Source organism: Struthio camelus, chromosome 8 (assembly GCF_040807025.1).
Source record: "Struthio camelus isolate bStrCam1 chromosome 8, bStrCam1.hap1, whole genome shotgun sequence".
Classification (NCBI taxonomy): domain Eukaryota; kingdom Metazoa; phylum Chordata; class Aves; order Struthioniformes; family Struthionidae; genus Struthio; species Struthio camelus.
Window position 1 is genome coordinate 32027240 of NC_090949.1, and position 24931 is coordinate 32052170.

Here is a 24931-nt window from a genome sequence, read left to right on the forward strand (position 1 = left end):
TCCAATCCCACGTCAGGTAATCACCAAACAGGTATCTCTGGACATTCATGTGGCAACTTATCATGAACCAAATTATTAATGGGAGACAGATGTCCAAAAATTAATTGACATCACATAAGGAGCAGGTGCTGTTGGAAAATTTAGAAGACAAAACTTTCTCCAGCTGGCTGCATGTTTAACAGAGCTTGCTGCATCCTTCTCCTCACTCCACTTTTTTTTCTTTTTTTCTTTTCTTTCTTTTCGGCTCCCCCCAAACTGGTTCTTGCAGTTTATTATGAAGTTATGAAGGCTTCACTCTGCTCCTGGGGTCAGCTAGGAACTGTCATGCAATCCAGTTAGCAGGTGAATTTTATATGGGTCAGAACTGCTAGGAAGATGTTAAAATGAGAATAAACTGATTGTCCCTGGGAACAGAAAAAAACAGAGGGGACTTGCGGAATATCGGCATCTCCAGATAGCCTTCGTTATGCAACGGACTTTGCACTGAGTTTTTTCTCTTTTCCCATGGAACTAAGTCAAAATTTGCCGTCAATAGTGGAATAGCTGTTTAGCCTTTTGTGTGTAATGCCTGGAAACATCTTGGGGCCTGCAGGCTGCACAACTCACACCCTCTGGGCCCTCCGCCCAAGTCAGACCCCGACAGGGCTCGTGGCCCTGGCATACCCAGGGCATGGACCCTACACGGCTGCCGCACAGTGAGCAAGGGCGAGCCACAGATCCACGGCTACAGCACACGAGAGCACCAAAGACTGAATTAAGGACTGCTAACATAGCGGCTCTGTGCTGCACAACAAAGATTTGTCGGTTTGCTGGCAGTCTCTCAAATACTAAATTTGACTTTTCCCAACACCAGGTGTAGTGTGTACCTTGCATAAAGTTATTCTGGGGAGAGAGGGATTTATAAGCTGCGCCTTAGAAGAATTTAAGCTCACGCCAATTTTCTTGGAAAACACACGAGGTCCCTTGCTCTCTTGCATTAGCTTGATTCCGACTCAATTTAAACACAGGCACAAGCTTTAGATCAAACCTCACCTTCTTCCCCCTAAATCATCCAAGGCCAGATGGAGATGGGTAACTAATAATCAAAACATAACTGATGATGGCTATTGCCTGCTTAGCGGCTGCTGTTCAACATCATATCATCTCGAGAAATCCTTGCTGACCTAAATCCAACTGAGAACACAGAATCTCCCTGTTCCTTCAAGTCGTGTAGTGCTTCCAAACACAGCTTGGAAGAGCTCGACTAACAGGTCAGCCTAAGTTCAGGTAAGCATCGAGACCAAAACGTAGCGCAGGCAAGGAGCAGAGCTTTCCTGACGCGAGACCTAAACGGTTACCACATTTTTAAGTATCAGAGTAATACAAAGCCTGCAATTAGTTCAGCTTCAGGCCTGTCCTTAGAGATTCAATACTACCTAAAAACTAATAATAACATTCAGAACACGCATACACAAAGTTACAAATCAAAATATTTTTCCCATATTCAGCAATAAGAAACTACTAAAATTTGATTAATTCAAACAAAAAATTGTGGAAAATCCGTAGCCTAAGAAATGGTATTTCCACCTCCTCCCCAACCCCACCTTCAGAAGTACATATTGTTCTCAGCTTTGTACAAATTCATCCTTAAATAGGATATTTATGCTAGTTTTTATTAGTTGCTTTCATTGCTGCTTCTCACAGTGTGATTTTACGGTACCGTTTGCCACACTGCAGCATCTTTTTTTATGCAGGCAGCAAAGGGGATGTCAGGGTGAAGCTTTAGTTTGTAGGTGGTGGGGGCACAGGTGAGGACCTCTGCTCTTCCAGAGCCACGTGCCACCAGCTCCAAACCGCTGGGACCCCCCAGCCACTCCGCCGCTCTCAGATATTCTTGTTCCTGCTGACTGCTCCGCGGTGCTGGACAAGGACAGGGTGAGCTGCCATTGCTGCCCTTTTGTGCTTCACCATCTATGTTTTGACAACATAATAAATCAAGAGCATCGTATTTAAAAGGCAACAATGCTCTCAACACCCCCAGGCACCGATATATCACATACCCTTTTCCAGAATGTGCCTGCTGGTAATTTTGTAGATTCAAAAGGTCATAACTTTAACTGCATTTATTTTAATGCTATTCAGATATTATTAAAGCCTTTTAGGAAATCGCCCTCTTGCTCCCGGCCCTCCCACAGGGCTGGGCAGCAAGGGCACGCTAAGGACATCCTATATATTCCATGTCAAGGACAACACTTCACAATCAAGCACAGAAGAGACAGATGCTAAATAAAGTAATGTCAGGTATTTCTAATTTAGCTTTAAAATAACCCTTTTTGTTTAAATTTGTGTACACTGTACAACTAACACTGGAAATCTCTGTCCTCTGAGCACGTACAGCCCCTTTATCTAAAGTTTTAAGATGCTCTTGAAACCTGCCCACATGAACTGCTAGCAGCAAGCAAGAAATCACTCTACCGCCATAAAAAATTCAGCTGCTTCTAATCTATTTGTCAGTGGCCAAAACACTAAACAGTCTATGGAGATGGAATAAATCTGCATTCACCTGAAATTTAGAGAAAAAAAATTGATCCCCAAATAGTCAGTCCTCTTTCCTCTTCCAGCTTTATGTATCAGAGAGCCAACATCTGCCATAGCTTTACACTATCTTGCTAGTGTGAAGGAATATTGATTCCAGCAGGCATGTTCAAACTCTTCTGCAAGTATTATCACTTCTCCTGCTTGCAGAAGAGTTTGAACATGCCTGCTGGAAATCAATCTTCTAACACGTGCATGCTTGCACACGCATACGTACACACATACTCATACACACTTGTTATAACCTTAAGTATACACCCTGAGCTATTTGGAAACTAGGCGACCCTTCAGCTGCTACAACCATGCATCTAATAGGAACACACCTTTCTAAGGATCCTCCAGCTCAGGCACATTTCTTACCAACACGCTTTTATCTCCCTGTGTTCCAGGGCATACAATAGGAGCCAATAAACACATATGTGGCTGCTATTTACAACGCTCAAATACTTGTTTCTTCACTTGAATCACTTGATTCACCACTCCCACCTAGAGTTGTTCTTTAAGGTTGAATGGACAAGTGCAATGTTATGACCAAAGGTCGCACCTATACGATAACGCAGAGGTGTCCTCCACCACCCTGAGGCTCCCATACCTTACAAGATCTTGGTAATGGCAAGGTGTGCGCTGTTTTGCCTTTTGGCTCAAAATTCACTGAAACGGCTACGCAAGAAACCAGTCAGGTTGGAGCACGTTGGCATATTCCATTTTCGTGACATCCTATTAAAAACTTTGGTGGGGTCTTACTAGTCATGCTAGCAGGTCATCCTCTGCAGCAAGGAAGGCATGGCCTGGTTTTAATCAATAGGAAGGAACAAAAGTGACACATTCACACTTAAAATCTACTTTTTAACAGAGAGAGAGAGAGAGAGAGAGAGAGAGAGAGAGAGAGAGAGAGAGAGAGAGAGAGAGAGAGAGAGAGAGAGAGAGAGAGAGAGAACTGCAAGAAGCCTTAGTCTACTGTTAATGGCAGCAGGTATTTGACCACCAAAGAAATCAGATTCCAGTGGAAATCTGGGACAACCCAGCGATGCCAGAGGTGAGTGCTTCCTCTTCAAGAAATTTCTGTTTGTAGTAACATCCCTTCTTTTCTGAGCATTTTCTCCTTGCTCTGTTAGGTTTGGCACACACTGAGTTTTCCAAAGACTCTTCTACCACATTTTGCTCTTTCTAATGCAATCGGACTTCACTCTGACCTCACGACAGTGCAGGTAATTCACAAATGCACCAGCCCACTGAGATTTGTATTTGCTGGGACAAGTTAGCTGCCAGACTCATCTGCAGAGACGCAGCCTATGGAGACCTTCATATGTTGATGTCTCTTGCAGAACGCCATGCTTGCAGATTGTCATCCTCGTGAGCTGCAGCTTGCTATAAACGATTTTGGATCCAAGTTGCTTTGCTCCCTTCTCCATGGCCTTGAAGGGGTAGAGCCCTGAAGGGAAAGGACAGCCAAGCCCCGTTGTGGCTGCAGGCAGCACTTTATGAAAGCAAACAAACATGCAAGATCTGAAGCTGGTTTCAGACCACGTGCTGCATTTTGACCAACCTCTCACCCACCTGAAACTGCAAAAGGGAATTCTGCTCTTCCAAAGGAAAATCTTTCTGACAACAGTGAAGAACTGGGAAGCATCTGGTATGCCTTCTCCTATCCCAATCTCATGGGAACAGTAGCTTCCACTCAGTACCCTGACCTTTTGACTGGATTTTGCTTGAACTGTTCTGGTAGGCTCACCCTTTCTACCCATCTTTTGCATTCAGTTCATCCTAATTTATTGCCTGTTTCAATAATGTGCTCCTTGGTGAGCTGTGTATAAACAAGTCACTTACACAGATCAATATAGCAGCATTTTTTTCATTTGGTTCAAATGCTTGCATATTTACCTGCCATCTGCATAGTTTTTTGGAGCAAATCTCTCACTTCAGATACTCCAGCTCTTACATAACGTCATATTCCCTTTGCATTTGCCTTATAACATTTGGAAAGTGAATCACGAAGAAAACAAAATCCTTACGATACTGCTTATTTTACTGTGCTTGGAATAAATAGACCTTATCATCACAGTGTGCTGAGCCACCCTAACAGTCAGGGCATCATAAACTCACTACACTGCATATTGCTGCTCTATCACAGACACCTTCCTAAGGGGATGGCTGAGGCTTCTCCAAAGCCCAAAAGCTTTGGAAGTCAACTTTATTTCTCAGTCTCACTTGAGATGACGATTACCTGTAAAGATTCCCTGGGAGCAGCCAATACCAATGGCAAAGTCAAACAATTTTAATTCCAGTCCTTTGAATACTGCCCATGTCCAAGACATCCATTGAGACCATTCATTGACTTGTTCCCTCAACACACGCGATAGTCTGAGCAAAGGGTTGATGGGCACATTATCAGCAATGGCTAGAGCTAGCAGAAATGAGAGATCTTTACACTTCCATGTTCTAGTAAGTACTAATACCAATTATAAATCCTTGTACACTTATATCATGTTCATTGATCTGTACTTGTGAGTAAAATTCATCATTAACGTCTGGTAACATCAAGCCTACGTTCATTTCTTTACTGCAGAGAAGGACAGCACAGGACCTAGTTCCAATGCTGCAAAATCAATTCCCAACTAAAGGAAAGAAATAAACGTGTTTCACGGAGATGATCAGACCCCCTTATCGACCTAAGTTTAGAGCCACTCTCCTCCCTCTCCTATCCCCTTGCTACGCAGCATATACAGTACACACCCGTGCATAGAGCCCTGAGTTTTACAATATCATACGGGGCAACAAGCAGCTCAGTCTGAAATATGACCACAAGAATTTATAATAAGCGAAACACAATGAAATTCTAGGTCTCTTAAGGTGAATGTGCATATAGTCTCAGGCTGTATAGTGAAACACACAGAAAGGTTCTGGTTTTTAGTTCCTTTCTAATATTCAGAAAGTGTCCGGATTTTATTTTAATACATACCCTTGAACAGCGGAGACTATGTTTGCTCCACAGTGCAGCACCTCAGCACATGAGAAAGGCTGAACAAATTTATTCCTAGTGAAATTCCACTGATTTTGGCTGTTATGTCTAGATCCCAGACTGGAAGCAGCATGAACAAATATGAATCCGCGTTCTGGGCCCAGGCAGCCTGGAGAGTCTCTGCTCCAATCTGGCTCTGATCCTGGCAACTTTAACTGAACCACTTAACCTCTCTTCTTGGCTTCCCATCTTTCATGTGGAACATGAATACTTACTTCACAGCCCTGCTTAAAAAAAAAAAAAAATCCATTATTTAAAGTTTGCACAGTGCTTTGAAGATGAAAAGGGCTATGTTTTGTCATTAGCACAGCTTCAACAGAAAGTGGCGGCTTATTTTTGTTCAGGAAATCTCTGCCATTAGATTTGTTTGAAGAGTGTATTTATCTAGAGAAAAATCTCCTTGATATGTACAAAAAGTATTGTATTTAATAACATGCCTGCAAAAAAAAAAAAAAAAAAAAAAAAAGGAGGAAGCGTGGCACAACAGGAACAGATCCCGGACATTCAATGTTGGCATGACCAAAAAGCTGCATTGTCTCTCCTAAGCACCCTGGAGGTTGAGGAGATCCCTGGAGTGATCCTACGTGTCAGTGACACAGGCTGGAGCTGATAACTGCACTGCATCAAAACTCTGAGGATCCTAAGCTTCAAGAAAAGCTTGACTTCTGCTTAGTTCCTCTCATTTCATACTGAAGGTAGTAATGGTAGTACACCTTCCTGCAAAGTTAGGACCTAACCTACTGCCTATGGAGAGTTTCTGCCTAGATGAGCAGTTCTTACTCTTTAAGTGCGTTCTTCATCAACACTGTGTCATTCTGTATTGCCATACCAGACAAAGTGCACTTAGCAGAACGTGACTGGCAGGAACTGCTAACATTTGCTTTCTTCACTTCTTGCTGGTCAGAGCTCCTGAAGTTGTATGCAAGTTGGGGCCTGGTGCAAGCAGGCTACACGGATCGAGGCTTCACTGCCGTTTCCACACCCTGCCCCACTCCTGCTGCACAGACTGCCTCATCTATGCCACTCTCACAAAATGTAGCTTCACAGGATTTCCTTTTTCTTTCTTTCTTTCTCTAAGGGGGTTGTTTTTGTTTTGTTTAATTTTCTGTAGCTGCTGGCATGTGTGAGGACAACAGCATCCCAGTTACAAGTTTTGGAAGCTGGATTCATTCTGTTACGACCGGTTGCTCAAGGCGCTCTCTACATTTTTCTATTTCCTTGGCAGAGTTGCAAGCAGTACGATGTCAGAAGACAAATTACAGAGGCATTTACTCAGTTCTGTGGCTTGTCGTTTGCTATTCAGCCTCGACCGAATTGGCATGATGTACTGAGCGCGTTCCACTGCTTGTGGGACACCTTCCTTGGCGCTGTAGAGAAACTTATCATCAAATTTTTGGACAAATGCACTGTGCTAAACATCTCTAAATATATTAGACTACAGTCCTAGTTGGTGTAAACTAGTGTAGCTTTACAGAAATCAGTGGAGCTCTTCACATCCACTGCTGCTGAGGATCCAGGCCTTTAATGCTCTGTCAGTTGGAGGATATAAAACCTAGGACAGCACTGCAATAACTCTTCCCTCTTTCCCCCTAAATGTTTTTTCTTCTGTCCCATTAGCCATTTCAGCTGCTGACTTTAACCATTTTACTTTGAGAGTTTACCTGAGGTACAGGTACAAACTTGTGTAGTTTGTGAATTAACTCCTGAGCAACATATTCATACAATTTCCGTAGCTAAGAGTGGCAATACCAATTAAAATGAAAAATAAGCAAGTTTTTGCCTTTGGCTGGAAGAATTCAAATCATGTATGTTTCAAAACATGTCTGTTCAACCATACATGCTGTTTGTTTCCAAATGAGTAGCTCATTTATCCCACCTGCATAACCAGCCTGGTCACCCTTACTGGCTGGTTCTCAGGTCGTCTGCTCTGTGTCAAGTTTGAGAGAGATTCACTGCTATTAGGCAAAGTGCCAAAGCTTGTTCATGGACTCACAGCTTTGTAGAAAGATCTTCAAAGCAGAACAGAAACCTATTTTTCATGTGTTTAAATTAAATATATAAGAAATGACACAGTGGAAACGTGTCTGCCCACAAAGGCTCCAATTCTCTTCCCTTCTACACGTTTCTGCCCGTTTGTCCCTTCCTGCACAATCACAGCAGGTCCGGGACAAGCCAGCAAGCCCCCACACAGGGATTTAACTCTCCTCTAACTAGCCTATCTTGTGCTTTGGAGCACAACAACTCTCTAGGCAGATCCCATAATTTTAGGACACAGCTCCTTCATCTCCGCATGCCATGCAGGGGCATGGAGAACACAAGCCACCATTGTTCCGTCACTTCTGGGGTTAGGAAGAGAGGTTTCCTCCTGTCATACCACTATCGAGTATCTCATAATCCCCCAAGAGCTGTTTGGGCTGGCTGGGAAAGGAAAATCCCTAGTAAAATCCCATCATTTTTAAAATCAGAAGAGCAAACACATGCAAGTGAACTTTGGTCTAGATGCCAGGGTCCCTTCCAGCGCTATGAAGTGCTTTTGAGAACCAGACACATGTTTAGGACTCCAACAAGGTACCTAAGCGCAGCCCCAGAGGCCACTCGAGAGAAAAGTTTGGGTGAAAAAAACAAAATAAAAAGAACATCTATGGAGATGCAATGAATCAAATCCAGAAGAGACTGTGGCAGGTGCAGTTCTACTAATATGAGATGAGCTATGCTCCCTTACACCAGCCTTGTGTTTGTACGCATGTAAAGAAATCCTATCAGGCACGCAGTCCTGACGCAAGGAAAATATATTTTCTCAAATATGCGGCACTCTATCTATTATTCACTTCAAAGCCTTTCCTAATATGCTGTAAGGGTCTGGAATTATTCTTTGAACAGTTAAATTCATTAAATGGTTGGAATACTTGCCATTCTTTGCTTACACAGAGAGTTTATTCCATGGTTTTGCTTTAATGAGTATTTGTATAAGGTATTAAGTTGACTTGTAATAGACAATTTAAAGAAAAAATATATTGACTAAATCTATTTAAGTAAGTTAAAGTAGGTTTCCGCACCAAACATTGAAACATAACACAATTCTACTTCCCCTCACCACCGCTTTGATGGATGATGGTATAATACAACAAGCATATTATGGAGAAGGAAAAGCCTCACATTAGCACAACACAGTACTGTGGATAAAGGCTTCAAAAACGGCAACATTGCTGTATCTGGAGACAAAGACAAAGCGCATCACCTGCTGATCTTAACATAAAACAAAACAAAGCAAACAAAAAACCCTACTGCAGTTACAAGAAGAAATAATCCAGCCTGGAATTCACAGGGATGCTCATGACCTCTGTGTTCTTCTCCTGAGCTGCCTCCTATGCGTGGAAAAACTCAGAATTAACAGTGCTCCTGTTACTTTAAAGCCCTCCACAATACCAACACAGAAACATCTTTAAGTTATCCCTGTGATGCAGGGACTAGGCAAAGAACAAGGCTGAGCTCAGTTTTAATGCTAACCTCTCCTTCCCTGTGGCCTCATCTTCTGTGTCCCTCCCAGAGCCCTATTGCCCGAGTCGCTGTGTGCTGTCCTGCGCCAGCACCGTGCTATCTCCAGGACGGAGATTACCCAAGCGACAGGTCTGCGCAGAGCCCTGCACAACAGGGCCCTGTTTTTTCATGACTGTTCCTATGGGGGCCGCCTCCATAAAAATTAACGGTTATTAATAAGCAAGAAACCTGTGAGATTCCTAGATCCTGTGAGTACATGCGCAGACATGTGCGTGTGTGTTCAGGAGAAAAAAATCTAAGAAAAACATTTCCTGATTTTACTCTTTGCCAAGACATAGCCACTGGAAATATTTCTGCTTCGCTGGGCAGCACTAAGACAAAAGATCAAGTAATGCAAACATGCCAACTTTCTTCAATCTTTTCCCCAATTCCTTCTTTTTTTTTTTTTTTTAAATATATGCTGTCATTTTGCACTTAAGTGAACTCTAGCAGTGTCACAGAGTCTTTTTTGCAGAAAATGTTTTAAACAAGTCTAAATCATATACTAAAGATGAAAAGGTGGAGAACTGCATTACTGATTAAGAGCCCAAAAATGGTACTGAGGAGACCTTGGCAACCCAAGGAGACTTCGCAAACCCGAGGAGACCTTGGCAACATGACGCCAACAGGGATGCTTTTCGACTTACCTAAAGGAAACCCGTTGGAAACCAGACGTATGGAGACGCTGAGTCTCTGCCTGAACAAGTCTAACGCCTGGGATATCTTGTCATCCCAGGAAGGAAGTCAGAGAACAAATCCTACTTTCTAGGAAATGACAGCTGGAAACTCTGCAATGGGAATTACGCTGTTTATGCTCTCATTTTCACACACAAGAGTTCGCCTCTGTGCAAACTCCCTTTATGCCAGGGATCTCCTAGTCTTTCAAGGACCATCTACCTCGTGGCTGCCATGAGACAGGGAGCAGCGTTTCTGTGCCAAGCACGTCTCCAGTGAAGAACAACTACAGCTGGCCAGTCTGCATCAGACTGCATGCATACATCCCAGGCTGCAGGTCTCATTTTCTTATCAGAGTCTATCTTCCTTCAGGCTAAATCCCTTGCCATCCTTCCTCTGACTCCTGCCATATGCAAGTGTCAAAGAGTCAGATACAAAACAGCGAAACGGAAAGGAAGGAGGACAGAAACGTCTACCTAGCAGGGTGGTGCTGTCTCGTGGACCCTCAACAGCAGACCAGAAGTGTTTTTCCCCTTGCTGTCGTTAGGCATAAAGGAACGAGCACTGGGCAAACGTACAGACAGCAATCAAGGAGATGCAAAAGGATTTTAATGACTGGCTTTTACTGGGATTTGGATTATGCTTTGCTTGCAGTGCTCGTCTCCTTTGTGATAATTTTGCACCTTTTCCCCGAAAAGAGAAGCAAGACTGGTGATCTTCTGTATTCACTGCACATCCTGAATCTCGAAAAATGCAGATTGTTCTTTCCGATGCAAAGAACAGGAAGCGTCAAATTTTCTAGCAGCTGTTCAGGGACGTAAAAGAGCAGAATTAAGCTCCCACACTCAAATATATCCTTTCCCTTGAAAGGATCGTGTAGACCTTCTTACCATTCGTGGATTTGGAATGGATTTCTGTACTTCCAAAACTGAAACAGATGGAGATTAACTGACATGCATAAAGGGCCCAGAAATTTTCAGTTAGCAGTCACAGAGGGAAGAGTTTTGTGGAGTAGCCCAAAGTGCGCTGAAGAAGCCATGCAAACACCAACGTCATCACCGCCCGTGCTGGCTCACCACAGCGGTCACTGCAGATATTCACACATCCTCCATGAGACTGAACTCCCCCCATTGCACAACTATGGATTGTTTTTTCTCCTGAACCTCCCCCTTGCCGCTCTGCTCCCAAGCACTTACATGCCAGGTGTAAGCAAATAGGAGGGAGAACTTATAAAGCCACCTATGAAGTCATGCCTTCTCCAGATTTGAGAGGATGACAGAAATAAAGAGCAGTAACACGGGTACCTGCTTCGTGCTCAGGTACTGCAGTCTCACAGGCTGAGCCACGGACCCTTTTCATTGCATTTTATGCCAGAGCATTTCTGCACCTAGAGGGACGGGCTGAGATGGCACAGAGATGCCAGCTCAGGGCAGAGCTGAGCCATGGTTCTGCAATACCACAGCAACACACTCATGTCCTTGACCTCAAAGTTTCTTGGGGTTTTTTTTGGTGTTTTTTTTTTTTTTTGGAGGGGGAACTCAACAGGATGAGGTCTCTAGGAGCACCAGGAACTTGTTCTTTGCCAAAAAGAAGCAATAAAAAGTTATAAATAACTCTGCCAATTCCATTAGGACAAACTGACTCCAAAGCTAGCACTAGATTACACAGAATTACTTGTCTGTTTGTCTTAAGCAACTCTCTCTAGCAACAATGAAGAAAGTTTCCTATTTAAGCAGTGACTATTTAGACTACCTGACAATTATCAGCAGAGACAACAAAAGACAGAATAAAAACCAAACCTAACTAAGAAGGAAGCAGCTCTTTGGTTGCAGGTTCTCCATTTCCCTCCAGAAATAGTACATTTTTTACCTAGAGAAACAAGCATTCTGATGATGGCATGCATTAAGCGATCAAGGTGGGGGGCGGGAGGGGGTCAGAGTTTGGAAACCACAGAGCAAGTTAAACAAAAGAGAAGAATCTTCCACGTCCTGATACAAGAGGAAATATTTAGAAGTTTAATTAGCACTGACCACCACACATTAGGCTTGCTATTTCCCAAGGGCCTTGACGTTTCAGACGCTGCAAGAACACTGAGAAGTATCACTCTTGCAGAAAGAGCCATTCCCAAAATCTAAAACCCACTTTGAAATACAAAGAGGAAGCGCATGAAGCACATGCAAAGCGGTGCACTGCGGAGGTTTTAGCCAAGCACGTAAGGCAACATTTGGGAGAGGCACCAAGAGCAGGAAGGGCACCTCCTCCCATGCCGACACTGCTCACTGACCAGTGTTTTTCCATCTGCCTTCAGAAAGCCACCTCTGCAACACTGTTAGCCTCTCCTGGCTTTGAATTTAACTGACGGAACAGATAAAAGCTTAAAATCTCCTGGCAAACCCTATCGGCAACGATTCCTTCAAGCCTTCTTTCATTCAGGTCTCCTGTAGAGTCATCTCTCCAGGTAAACCCATCATCACACAAGCCGTACCACAGCCGCAACTGGGGCTCAGGCAGACAAGGCACAAAATTTCATTGTCTCCTTCTGCAGAGAAAATTTCCAAAGGATTTCCTCTGGATTGCAGCCAAAATTGCTGTTGCCCATGGACCACATGCAGCCTGCTGGTTCCTGGGAAGGTTTTCTCTTGACTGAGAGCACCAGCGTGTGTTGTGTTCCACCCTAAGGCATAGTTCCCATCTCTCTGCCCTCCCTAGACAGGCACTGATGTCTCCCTACGAGTCTTGCTGACCACGTCATCCCTTCAGTGCCTTTTTTGCACCAAGCAGAAGTTTCCTGTCCCTCCTCTAACGCTCTGCACTCAGATCGTTTCCTGGTGTCCCCTGATTTCTCTTTTGCCTGCTCCATTCTGCCGGTATTGCTACGGATCTCAGGTACTATTTTCTGTCCTTCTCCATCCCAAAAAACCCTCTCTGAGCGGCCGACTATTAAACTACCTTCACTGAAGTCTCTCAGAAAGCCCCAGCTCTATCATAGCTCTTAAAAGAAACTTGGGAGAGGCCTCTTCAAACAATAGTTTGTGTCAGCAACACTGAACCACTGACAACAAAACCAAATTTGGCACCAACAAAATTTTGCTCTAGGCACTCGCGGCAGCAACTCATAGCGCCTCCTGACGTCAATGTGGCATCGGACGTGAAAAACGTCTGTAAAAAAAGTAACTGGTCTTGCTATTTTCACATAAATAAAAAGAGTTTTTGATCTGCCTAAGGTCAGTTCCCACCACATCATTTGACATTTGCATCATTTTTATTTTCCTGTTCTCCAGTTTCTCCATTTGCTTTGCATTCCTGGACTACAAGGTCTCCGCAACAGAGACCTTGATGTCTGCTTTGCTACAGAAATGAACAATCGTGCCCCAACTGCTGGTAAAAGCCCAGAGCCCATCGGGGCTAGTACACCGTACACGTAGAGCAACAGGAGAGTCGACAAAGCCTTTCTAAACCTCATGCTTATGTTTTCATAAGGAAAATGAAGGGAAACACGGAACAAATAAGAACAGAAAAAAGGAAGGGGGGAAGGGTGGGAAATCAGCATCATGTTACTGTACTGGTGAAGCACATCCCAACCTGGAGTCTCCGATGCTGGGACCATCCTGTTGGCCTGCCCGACTGTAGTGGGTCTGCCACAGTAGTCCCTGGGACAGACAGACGGAGGACTTTTTCAAAGCCGTACAGCTTCCACCAGCCCAGAGCCTGGGGTGATCGCTATTCCTGTCCACCAGTGAGACCCTGAGATGGGAATTAGCTTTCCACAGTAACTCCATGAAGGTGCAGCCAGCCTGCCCTTCAACTCCAGCAAAGCGTACAGTTTTAAGGAATGGCACCTATTGCTTTTTTCCTTCGTTGTGACTACAAAAGATTAAAAAGAATAAATTTTACACCCCGCATATACACCACCGTGGCTATTTCTGCACGCATCACTGGAAACAGTGAGCACCACCCGGGTTGGCCTATGCCGGTTACTGCAGGGTTCCCTGTCCAAACCCGAGATCGCTGGGAAAGGGACACTGGCTTTAGCGCTGGTGTCAGCAAACACGGGGTGAGAATCTGACCCTTGCTTTGCATAAGTGCAAAGAGGAAACAGCTGAGTGCAGAGCTCCTGCTCCTGAGCCCGCGAGACACACAGGTTCACGGTGTGCCTCAAGTCCACTGATAGTTCCAGTTGGCTGAATGAGCCAGATTTGCGCTTATAAACAACCATACCAAAAAAAAAAAACCACCTCACCATACCAAAAAACAATACTTGTCAAAATAATTATAGAAAAAAATAAACAGCTATAAAGTTATAACAAAAGTTATGAACGGTTACACCTGTCCGGATAGAACCAGCAGGAGTCACCGAGCCACCTCCATTTAGTTAACTCATAGTGACAAAAAGCTTCAGGCAAAATCTGTACATTAGAAATTCAACCCTGAAATAGGAGAACAAAACCAACAAGGAAAGTGATACTGCTTCAAAAGTTTTCCAGTTTATGCTAGTGTAAATCCATCCAGCATCAGCAACTGGGCACAAGGCCCTCTCCAACTTTGAGGAGGTTGTTATTTTTTTTCCAGGTGGCATTTCAGCCATCGGGACGATAACTGTGACAAGCTGCCTCCTGCCCCTCCCAAGTTGCAACTAGGTCTGAAGTTGGAAACTTTAATCACCAAAACCACCAGCTACTTGAAGCTTTCCCAGACCCAGAGTTAGTAGAAGCATGTTCTTAGTTTCCTCATGGATTTAGTTATCAGACTAAGACAATATGTGAAACATATTTATTGCCTTGTATCATGGAGAATATACATTAGAAAAGTAAATTCCTGTATGTTTTCAATTAATTACTGCATTCAAGTCAAGAAACGTACAATCTTTCTGTTACTTTCTTAAAATAGGATATCCAAATACAAGATCTTTACAAATTCAGTATTTCAGCGGAAACCTCATTTGTTAAAATAATATACTGTATTATAGAGCTTATTTATGCAGATTATCATCATTTTTCACATGGAGTTTATATTCTACAAAGACGACAGATCCAGAGGTTTACCATAGCTAGAAAGCAGTGCTTATTTATACAGCAGCATCCCAGGGATTTCCAGATTTCTGACAGAGCACTAAGATCACCAAAATCTATCATCGCGTAGTCCCCCCTTGACCACGCATTAGTTAGAGGGAGGGAAAAAACAAGGTTGCCATAAGCAACAGCAAGTAAAGACACACCATTTGGATGTGCAAAAGTACCTAAAAATACTGATTAGAAAGCTCTATGTCTTGTAACCTGTCTGACTGCTAGTGAGTCTTCATAAATAAGACACTCTAAAGCCAAATAAAGCTCTGTATCCCAGGCCACCCAGAGGAGGTCAGTCCCGCCAGTTAGTCCTGAGCGAGTCTTTTCGATCCCCAAAAATGTATGCCTGTATGAACTCTCCTCCCACCTCTCTCCCTTTAAGATCAAATAAAGTTATCCTTTCTACAAACAATCCAGACAAAATCAAATCTCTGTTTCAGCTTTTAAAACGCTCAGACCCAAACGAAACTGCAAGGTGCGTTCACTAAAGGGTTACAGCATAAACCAGGAGCTTGGCACACACTGTCCCTGCAAACTTGTAGTGCCAAAATTTTAATTGTTTTTTGGAGTGCACAGTTTTTATCTTTTATAAAAACAGCTTAAAACAAGAGGTTATTGTTTTTAGAGCTTTTTATGATGCTTTTGTAAGCATCATTTCTGCCATCTTAGGATATCAATGCCTTGTGATGATCCAATAGGTTAACACCAAGAAACTTGAAAGGCAACAGCACCCTTGTGTCGAAAGCTAATACAGACATCTGCATATACTCAGTGCCATTATACTTAAGTGGTCTTCACAACAGGAGCCAAATCTTCTTTATACACAGTGCAACCCTTGTTTACATGTCTGCTCAGAACAGCATGATTAACTCGACCAGGGCTTGCTAACAGAGCAGCACTCTTGCCCAAAGAGTGAGATACAATATAATTACTCTCTTAGGAAAAGGCCAAAGGCAAGCCTCAGAGCTGACCTTCTCAGACACACACGTACAATCACGTCTTAGCATTTCATTAGTCTGATCCGACCTGAAATCATCTGCTGTTGCACCAGCTCTGTGAAGGAACGCTCAGCACAAAGCCAAAGCAGCAGTGATTCTAAACAAATCCACCTTACTGCTGTAAAACATTCAGAACTAAAAATGAAAGAGATAATCAATGTTTCAGTGAGTTTTAAATCACTGAGCGTTGTCAGATATTCACCTGCACTGAGCAGAGGACACTGAACTACCTCTAGGGCTCTCCAACTGCTGGAGGTCTCATTAAAAACGCACCCAAGAAACAAATTATCTCATGCTGCAAGTCAACTTTTATTTGAACAAACTAAAGCCAGACATCTAAGAAGCTGCCGGGAACCAGGCAGCACATGCATCTCAGAGAAACTCCCAGGCGTTATGCACAGGAGCATCGCTCAGCCCTGAATGCCCAGGCTGGACCTGCAATGAGAGCACTAAGAGCTCCCACTTCCCCCAAGCATCCTTCATTCCTCCATCTGCAAGGATGCTCTTGGGAGCTTAAACAAGTGGTGTTTGAAATCAAATGCCAGTTATTAACTGCAAGGAAAACAAAGGTTTCTAGTACTTTGTTTTCCGCTCATATTTTGCTTCCAAAGATATCAGCAGATATGGAAGACGACTGTTACCTTGTGCTCAGAGTCCAGTAATGGATCACATGAATCTTTACCGCTACGGTTCACCCACGTTATTTCTTAAAGTTCCCCAGGGCCTCATGTTTTCTCCATCTGCCTTCTGCGCTCATCTCCTAAGGCATGTGTGGCCCTTGAGCGCTTGTCCTAGATGCTCAACAACCCCAATTTCAAACGCGGTTTATTTTGGAGGTAGCTAGGCAGCTGGACTGAAGTCCTTCCCATGCAGCCCTGGGAGCTAGTTTGAATGCTGAACAGCGAGTGAATTGGGTGCAAAATGGAGCAAGCAGATGTGTGTGAGTGGGAGGGAGGAATCAGAAAACTTCCAACGGGGAAGAAGAATTAGCATCTTTCTCGGTTCCTCCTTACAGATGTTCAGCCTTTCACCACAGGTCTATGCGGCTGAAACAAAACTCTCCATCTTTACCCCCAAATCCCTGCAACCTCTTTTCTCAGGCACCAAGTTGCTACCATCATGTTCTACCACTTGTCTATAGTCTGTGCCTCACTTTTTGACTGGTATTTTAGTTTATCCCACCCAAATGGCATCTAGCATGCCATGCTTCCTCTCTCTTCCTACAGGTACAGCTCTCATCTAGATCCTCATCAGCCCCAGTCACTGCACGATCCTCTTCTCTGTCCTTGAAAAATGCAGCCTTCCCTTTTGGCTGTCCACCACCATCCAAGGACTGGTACAAACGGCAAGAAAGATCGACCAGCACTTTAGCACTTCATCCCTCTTGGATGAGCTCACACTTCTCTCACATTCCAGTAAGGGACCACTTTTCACTTCACCTCCAGTATATTTTCACGGAAGTCTTTTTTGCTTTCTCTCCTATTGTCCCTAGTTCTTCAGAGGAGCAGTCCATAAGCAAAACTAAGGTACCACATTTCTGCCTTCAGATCCTTCCTTGAAAATGCCATTTGCTACAATGTCAAAGAAAAACTGAATACGGATAAGCTTGCAACGTGCTCTTTCTAGTAGTTATTACACTGACCTCAGCACAGCAGAATCCCCTTGTACTCCCCCTTGCATGAGCTGTCACCTCTCTACAGTCGAAATGGTCTTTTTCTTCTGCAGTAACAGTACAGCAAGTACAACGTGGTCCAGGCACATAATAAAAACCCAAGTGATGCAGTTAGGCTAGCCCTTATGTCTCCCATCCAACCTGCCTGCCCATCTATCTATGCATTTCTAACACTACTCCCAAAGTTACCAGTAGTATCTTTTTGGCTGGCTAGAACAAACCCTCTCATCAGCCCTACCGTGTTTGCACCCGGCACAAGGTCTGAACAACTTCCAGAAGCTACAGATACACTGGACTGATTCCGATTGCTCAAAGCGTGGTGTGAAACCCCAGGTAAGTTGCATTCTGCTTTTCCTTTTGCATCCTCCTTTTGCGAGGACAGTCCCTGGAGATGCCTATTCATATGCAACCTGAGGTCTCCTTTTCCTTCCCCCACGCCAAAAATAATGCATTGCCATCTGTTCGCAAGTAACAGACATAAACTGCTTCCACAATGATGCTGTGTGAGAGCTGGTGTACTCATGCCAATCTCTGCCCAACACAAACACGCACCGAGACAAAACGATAAAAACACAACAATGCCGCCCCCTTAATGATGCACGTCCATCCTCCTCCTCGTGTCGCGAGCAAAAAGAGAATTAGTAAGAACGCTGCTTCCCAAGAGCTTTGTCGAATAAGGAACAGATCTCTCTGTCTCGTTATGTTTTATTATTTATAATACCCCAAATCTCTCTCAAAACCAACCAATGCAGAAGCACTGACAAGAAGTGGATATGAATGGAAAGCTGCATAAACATGCCAGAAATAATGCCAAAAAACCCATAACAGATTTCTTAGAAATGAGAACTCAGAACTTCAAAGTCGAGTCAGCTGAGAAGCAGCCTGCCAGGGCCCGAACAAAGGAAGGCGACGCCACGTGCACCGCAATTGCTCCTCTCTCCGCAGATCGTGCGGAAGAGCAGGACAGACCACAAGAGCCAGATGCAGCAACGACGGCCCTCCCCACTAGTCGAATGGAGAAAATAAGTCATTCCAAAGACCATATAAACAAACGGGGCAGGGGAACTTCGGGAACAGAACAATAGGGATGTCCCAAAATATTTTACACATTCTAGTTGGTGATTTTACATGTCTAATTGAGAGCTACCAGAGCTGCAGCGTCATTATTACTGCCTGGTCATCATTAGCTTAAAATTAATCTTGGCTCAGAAAGAATCAAAGGAGATCAAGGACACGTGCCATCGTGCTGCTGGCATCAAACACAAAGGCTGAAATGGAACTAGTGCATATTGAGAATTTCTCCTCGTATTCGCAACCCTGCCCCATGTGAAAATGGAAATAAAAGTAATTCTGCCTAGAGTTGGAATTACCTATTGATTTGAAGTTCAATGCCCAACAGTGTCAATTGTTTTGAAGTGACTTGTGCAGAAGCGCACGCTCCAGTGGGGGCCTAATCCTGCAGTAATAAGACAAAAAAATTAAAAAAAAAAAAATGTCTAGGGCCTGCCAGCATACAGTGACTCCCACATACAATCACAGGACTATCCCCAAAGCTTCCTGGTCCCAAGCAATGATAATCTACTCCTCTCCCCCCACAATTCAAAGAAGATGGACCTAAAATGGGTTTGATATTACCCCATATTGTTATGGCCACGCTCACAGGGCTGCCAGATGGCCTCTGCGGGTTTCCACTGTAGCGGAGCTGCAAGTTCAACTTGAAGGAGTAATCTGACATTCGCTTGTGAAAAAGGTGAAGTAAAAGGTGTAAGTGGTTCATGCTGCCAGTTGTACACTTGCTTCTTACAGCTCAGGCACTGGCTGCCCAGGCAGGCACCCTGGGCTGCTCTTAGGGCTTAAATCCATGCTCCAGTCCAGACTGAACTTCCCAATATGCCCTCAAAACGAAAGAGAAAGTGCACCACCTTTCCCGCTCTCCTCTGACACCTCTGGCCCACGTGGAGGGGTGTAAGAAGAGGGGGCCAGTCGCTCCTAAACAGTCACTGCTATTTACTAAACTTCTCATTACATTTACCTCCACGTTCAAAAGAGTCTTACTCAGGTGTCTAAAATCCGAGCGTCTGCCTTACGCTGGGATTTGAAAGTTTTCCCTACTGTTCCCCGTCTTGGAGAATCACTGGTGAACACCAACCAGCTTTGACAAAGTTCACGGGCGAAAGAGATGTGCGATAGCGCTCACTCTGTTTTACACCACATTCTGCAGAATTTTTACAGGCTAACTTGCTGATTTTTAAACAGCTAACTCACAGGGAGTTGGAAGACCAACTGAAGGCTTCTCAGCGGTCATTATATCCAAGTAAAATAAAGCTCCTCTCCAGACTAAACTCTGATAAACTCATATTACTGATGATGCAAGTCAAACCACTCCTGTTTACTTCAGTGCTCTCAAGGTTTTGCATTAATATATTCACGTCTCCTTTCACTGTTTTAGCATAACAAGTACAATTCCAATTAGGCAACCCACATCTTTTTGAGAAGGCAACGGAGGGGAGATTTCCACTTAATCCTGTGGATATTCAGACAGAAATTACTTCTTTTGCTCTATTAAAATGGAGCCTTAGAATACTTAAATATATAGTTCTCTTTTAATTATTCCTGCTGTTGCAAAACTACCAGCATGCATGTCACTGGAATAAAAAGCTCAGTCTCAAAGGTAATGAGTTTTATCAAGAGTTCTCAGAACCGTATCATGCGTCCACCAGACTTTTTAATTTCCCACATGAATGGTTCAGCGTAGCACCCACTCTTGGTGTGCTGGATAGGCTGGAGTTCACGCTGAGCACGTACCTGAGCCACACAGAAGTTGTCTCCAGTGAGTACACAGATTAGAGAGCACTGTTTTCTTCATAGCAGTATTTAGATCGCTTTTTAGTATCTCAGAAGCAGATGGCTAATTTATATACGGCTATTCACTTGCAAACTTTAGCTGCATCTTGTTTTACTCTGACAACACAAAAGTTAAACCTCTGGAGCTGACAATCTGTAGCAGGAGAGAAATCCTCGATATTGGTAACAGAGACCTATTAGCAGAGACTTCACAGTCCTGTAAAAACCACCCAATTTGAATGGAGCGCTGAGGGCCAAACCTTGTACTCAGTGAAACTACAGGAAAAAGGTAACCTACCAAGGGCTTAAACTCAGCCAAAAGGAAAACAGAACGAGTCCCAGAACCCCCCTGAGTTTGACAGATGGGAACCTTTGCAAAAGCCTTTGGGTCTCTGGGCTTTTTCCTCTTTACCTGCTTGCATGAATACAGATGGCACAATCAGGGCAAATTCCTGCTTGGTGCTCCAAGGTCTCTGGGGTCAGTAGAGGTCCTGGGGTAAAACGCCTGAGCAGACACCGGAACGGGAGGGCAACGATTAGCAGCAGCTCTGACAAGCTGCAGCACCCTTGAAAGCAACAAACCCAAAAGCAACTTGCACAGGTTGTGTGTTGTTAAGCAGAGCCAAGCATCCTCCACCTCTGATGATGTCTGAAATCCTCTTCCACTTTCAAAGGCCATTGCTTAGCTTCACTTTCCTATCACCCTCTTCCTCCCATTATTTTACCCTAAAATATAACTAAGTACGAAGTAAATTAAAAAAAAAAAAAAAGTACAGTCAACCTGTCCTTCCCACCATCACTAAAGTCATTCCACTGAAAATACCCTCAATATCCAGACAGAGCCTAGTATTCGAACCCTAGGTAGAAGCCTTCTTTATATAGGTGGAAGCCTGATCTTGCCGCTCTCTCTTCATCCCCATCATCTTCATCACTGAAGGCTCTCACCTATTTACTCATTGACTAGGCTTAAAAATTTTAAATGAAGGCAGTATTAACACCTCAACACAAAACTCAGGAGAAAAACACCGACTGGACATTCTTAATCTTGATTTTGCAGTATTTTAAATAATTTCCTCGCTGAACCTAATTAAACTCCATCAACATAAGCCACATTCAACTCAAATTAAGGAGATGTACACAAAAGTTTACAATAATTGGCTAGAGAAATTTAATTTAAATTGATGCAACTTCTGCATATAAATAAACCTATGTTAAATAGAATACCTGTGTACTAAGTGGAATATTTATCTCAAAGAAATAGCTAGCTGCAGTAGTATTAATCCTAAACAGGTGACAGAACTGTAATTGGTTTTATGGAGAAAAGAAAAAGGCAATTAATTTCAACTTACACTGAACAAAACACATCAGGGTAAAATATTGACAAAGCTGATGATTCTGTTCCCTGCGCAGAATGCCAACTGGCAGCTCGCTTCGAATGCTAGTCTAAAAAACAAAACAAAATAATAATAAAGAAATCAACCACGTGAAAGACTGCTTTGCACATAGCTGGGTCACAAGCAAATTACTTTTCTCCCTATTTTTCCCTACAGAAAAAAGAACTCTGCTGGAGTTAAGGGAGGCAACCACCTACTTTGGCGAAAAAGCACACATGCGTACCCACGTATAACCCCGCACGCCTACCGACTGCCTTTGTGGAAAGAACCGCGCCACGACGAGCACCTCGCCAGTCGAGTTCAGAAGTCAGAAAGCCGCACGATTCACTGATCCCTTCTCCAAAAAAGACGCACTAGCAGCAGGCTTGGTAGCGTAACGCTTTTTTGGTATAAAACATGGAAAGCCTCAGCCCTCGAGACCTTCCAGCCTAATGGGTCAAGGAAACCCATAATAGGAAGACCGGGCAGCCCTGAAACAACCCACCAGCTTGCGACCATCGCGGACGCAGCCCAGCATACCTGTTGCCACAGAGCCCTGGCCGGCGAAGCAGCTGGAGCCGCCGTCTGCAGCCCGGGTGCTGTTAGAAGGGCTCACGCGTCGGGCAGAGCAGGGCCCTCTGGGCTCTGGCAGCCAGGTCCTGCCCGCCCGCAGGCTCCACCACGCCGGCTTCTCCACCACCTTCGCGTCCGCTTGCTGCTCCAAATACTGCCCGCAAAACACAGGCTTGGGAGAACAATGTCCTGCCCAGATAAACTCAGTGCTGAGACTCCCGCTGCTCAGCGAGCACCGGCTACGGCCCAGGAGCCCGCGCCGGGCACCCTCCTGGCGGCTGGCGGCACAGCTCAGCCTGCGCTTTAGTGCGATCCGCGTCCTGAAGCCGCGCGAGCACGGGGGGTCTCACAGCGCCCGCTCGCAGGGGCCCCCCCGACGCAAGCACATCAGGCGTTTCTTTAAGAAACGCGCCCAGCTGCTGTGCCAAGGGCGCATGAAGTTTCTAAAAGTCACACATTCAAAGGAAACCGCCAAACAAGATTTCCTGAGCAACCTTAATTGAGCCCCCTTGTGCATTTACATTATGATATAGACTTAAACAACATTCCCGGGCCCGTATCTTTTCCTACCAAGCGGTGCCTCATTTGCAGAGCGGGGAGTTCCCGAATATTTCTTTTCACCATTGTAATTCTGTGCCCGGTGATGCCATTTTTAAGCCAACGTTCTCCAGCCTCGCCACCGAAGGCGAACCCGCCGACTCCCTTGGGGCGTTTTGTCACGCTCCCTCAACAGTCCAGCTCGTTTTAGCCAAAAATTAATACACAGCAAACAAATAAATGAAAAGCTTGGAAAACACCCCATTTTCAGAAAAGGTCACTCGGGAAGGTCCCAGCCTGGCAAAACCCAGGGAAGCTTGTCCTGTAACGGGCAGCGGCAGGCAGCCCGCGCCGCAGCAGCACCACCGCACCGGCTACGTGCGGCTCTTTCTGCAGCCGGCAGCACGGCAAATCCGCAGAGAGTCACCAGGCTGCTCTCCAGGGAAGCAGTGGAAAAAAAAAAAAAAAAAACAGCGTTCCCTTCCCCAAATATTCTTGCAATAGATCTTGGAAGAAGTCAGAAAGCAGATTTCTGTAATAAATTTTCCAGAAAAGCTATACTATTGTGAAAATATACTCACTTTAACGGCTATGAATTTGCAAGTATTTTTCACGTATTCTGCTGTAAGACATGCTGTAAAGGAAAGAATTTGCCACCGTGCCCTTTTTCTGTTTTCAAGAATCGCAAAAGATGTTTTCTCTCACAAAATTGTTTCTGTCATTCTTTTTAAAATTAAACATTCAGGTCTCATCTCCCTCAGACTGTGTCAGAAGTAGAAAGCTGATGCTATCACGGGGAGCAAACGAAATCTGATTAACCGAAGGAGAGGAGACTTCTTTTTAATAGTCTTTAAGCCCATTAGACGGCAACAAGAAACTTCTGTTTCATTAAAACACTTGAAAGAAGAAGCTCTTCTTGTTGCTGTGTATTCAGCAATGCTGCTCCATCAATTATGGGCTGAAAGCTCTTAATCCATAACCACGAATGACACAAAGAAAACTTCCCTCAAAGTCAGACAAAGAACATCTTTCTGCAGGAAAAAGGGGGAGGGGGATACAAAATATTCCAAAAAATTTTTTTCCCTCACAAGGACGACTAAACTAGTTTCTATGCCCTAATCAGCTTTTCTTTACAAAACATGTTCCAACTTTATCTGTTTTCAGCAAATGGGCTAACAGGTTGCACATCGAGTGGAAGGGCACAAGTAATTTAGATATAATTGAGCGGCTAAATTATCTTTGTGGTAAAGGTCTGTTACTAAATCACTCCACTGGCAAATTAAGACTAATAAAACAGTTATTAGCATCCCCTGGACATTTATGCCATCCTCAGCATGTTTTTCGATAATAAAATGGTCCTTCGCACTATGCCAGCTAACTCGTTAAGTGTGTGTTAACTTTCTTCATAATATGCAGGGTATTTTGCTTAAAAACTATTGAGGAACCAAGGATGAATTGAAATCTGTGTCTCTCACTTAAGGGCCAGAACATTTTATCAGAAGTTCATTCCATAGTCAATAAAAAGACAGACTTAATTTTAAAAAACAACCTACTTGGAGAGAGGAAAGATGAAAAGGCAAGCCGCGAGCAATAAAGACAGGGTCAGGAACGGTGAAAGCAAGACCGAAACCAAGATGGTACAGGAAGAAATTCTCTAGGCAGCAAAATTAAAGATTAAAGACATTTTAAAGTATGCTACAAGTATCTGTAATAATACAGAAAATGCTCAAAAAGGCTTCCATTCCACAGCAGAAGGACAGTAAAGAGCAGTTAATGAACGCAGACTTTTCCAGGCAAATAAGTTGCACTCAAGAGTTAAAAAGAACTGGTGGAGGAGAGACAGTAAAGAATTACTGTTTATTTTCCTTAAATCTTAGAACACTGGTGTCATTCCCAAAGTCTCCAAGAGAGCTAGTGTTGTGTAAGAATTTAAACAGAATAAATGAGTGCTTATGGACTTGTCAACCTAATATCAGTTCTACCTCATATGAGAAAGTGGATTACATTTATCATCTTTAATTTTAAGACAACATAGGTTTATGTAAATGAGATTCTGTCAAATTAAC

The 24931-nt window shown here is 43.9% G+C and overlaps 1 protein-coding gene across 5 annotated transcripts in view; it reads right to left on the reverse strand.

Moving 5' to 3' along the window:
- The window catches only part of LRP8 (LDL receptor related protein 8), a 193605-nt gene that overhangs the window by 94090 nt on the left and 74584 nt on the right, over positions 1-24931 (reverse strand). Inside the window, exon 3 of one of the 5 annotated variants that reach the window (XM_068953190.1) lies at positions 21732-21825. The exons of the other annotated variants lie outside the window; for them this stretch is intronic. Within the exon in view, the coding sequence (XP_068809291.1) occupies positions 21732-21825 (94 nt within the window). The remainder of the gene's footprint in view (positions 1-21731; positions 21826-24931) is intronic. 5 annotated transcript variants of the gene reach the window in all.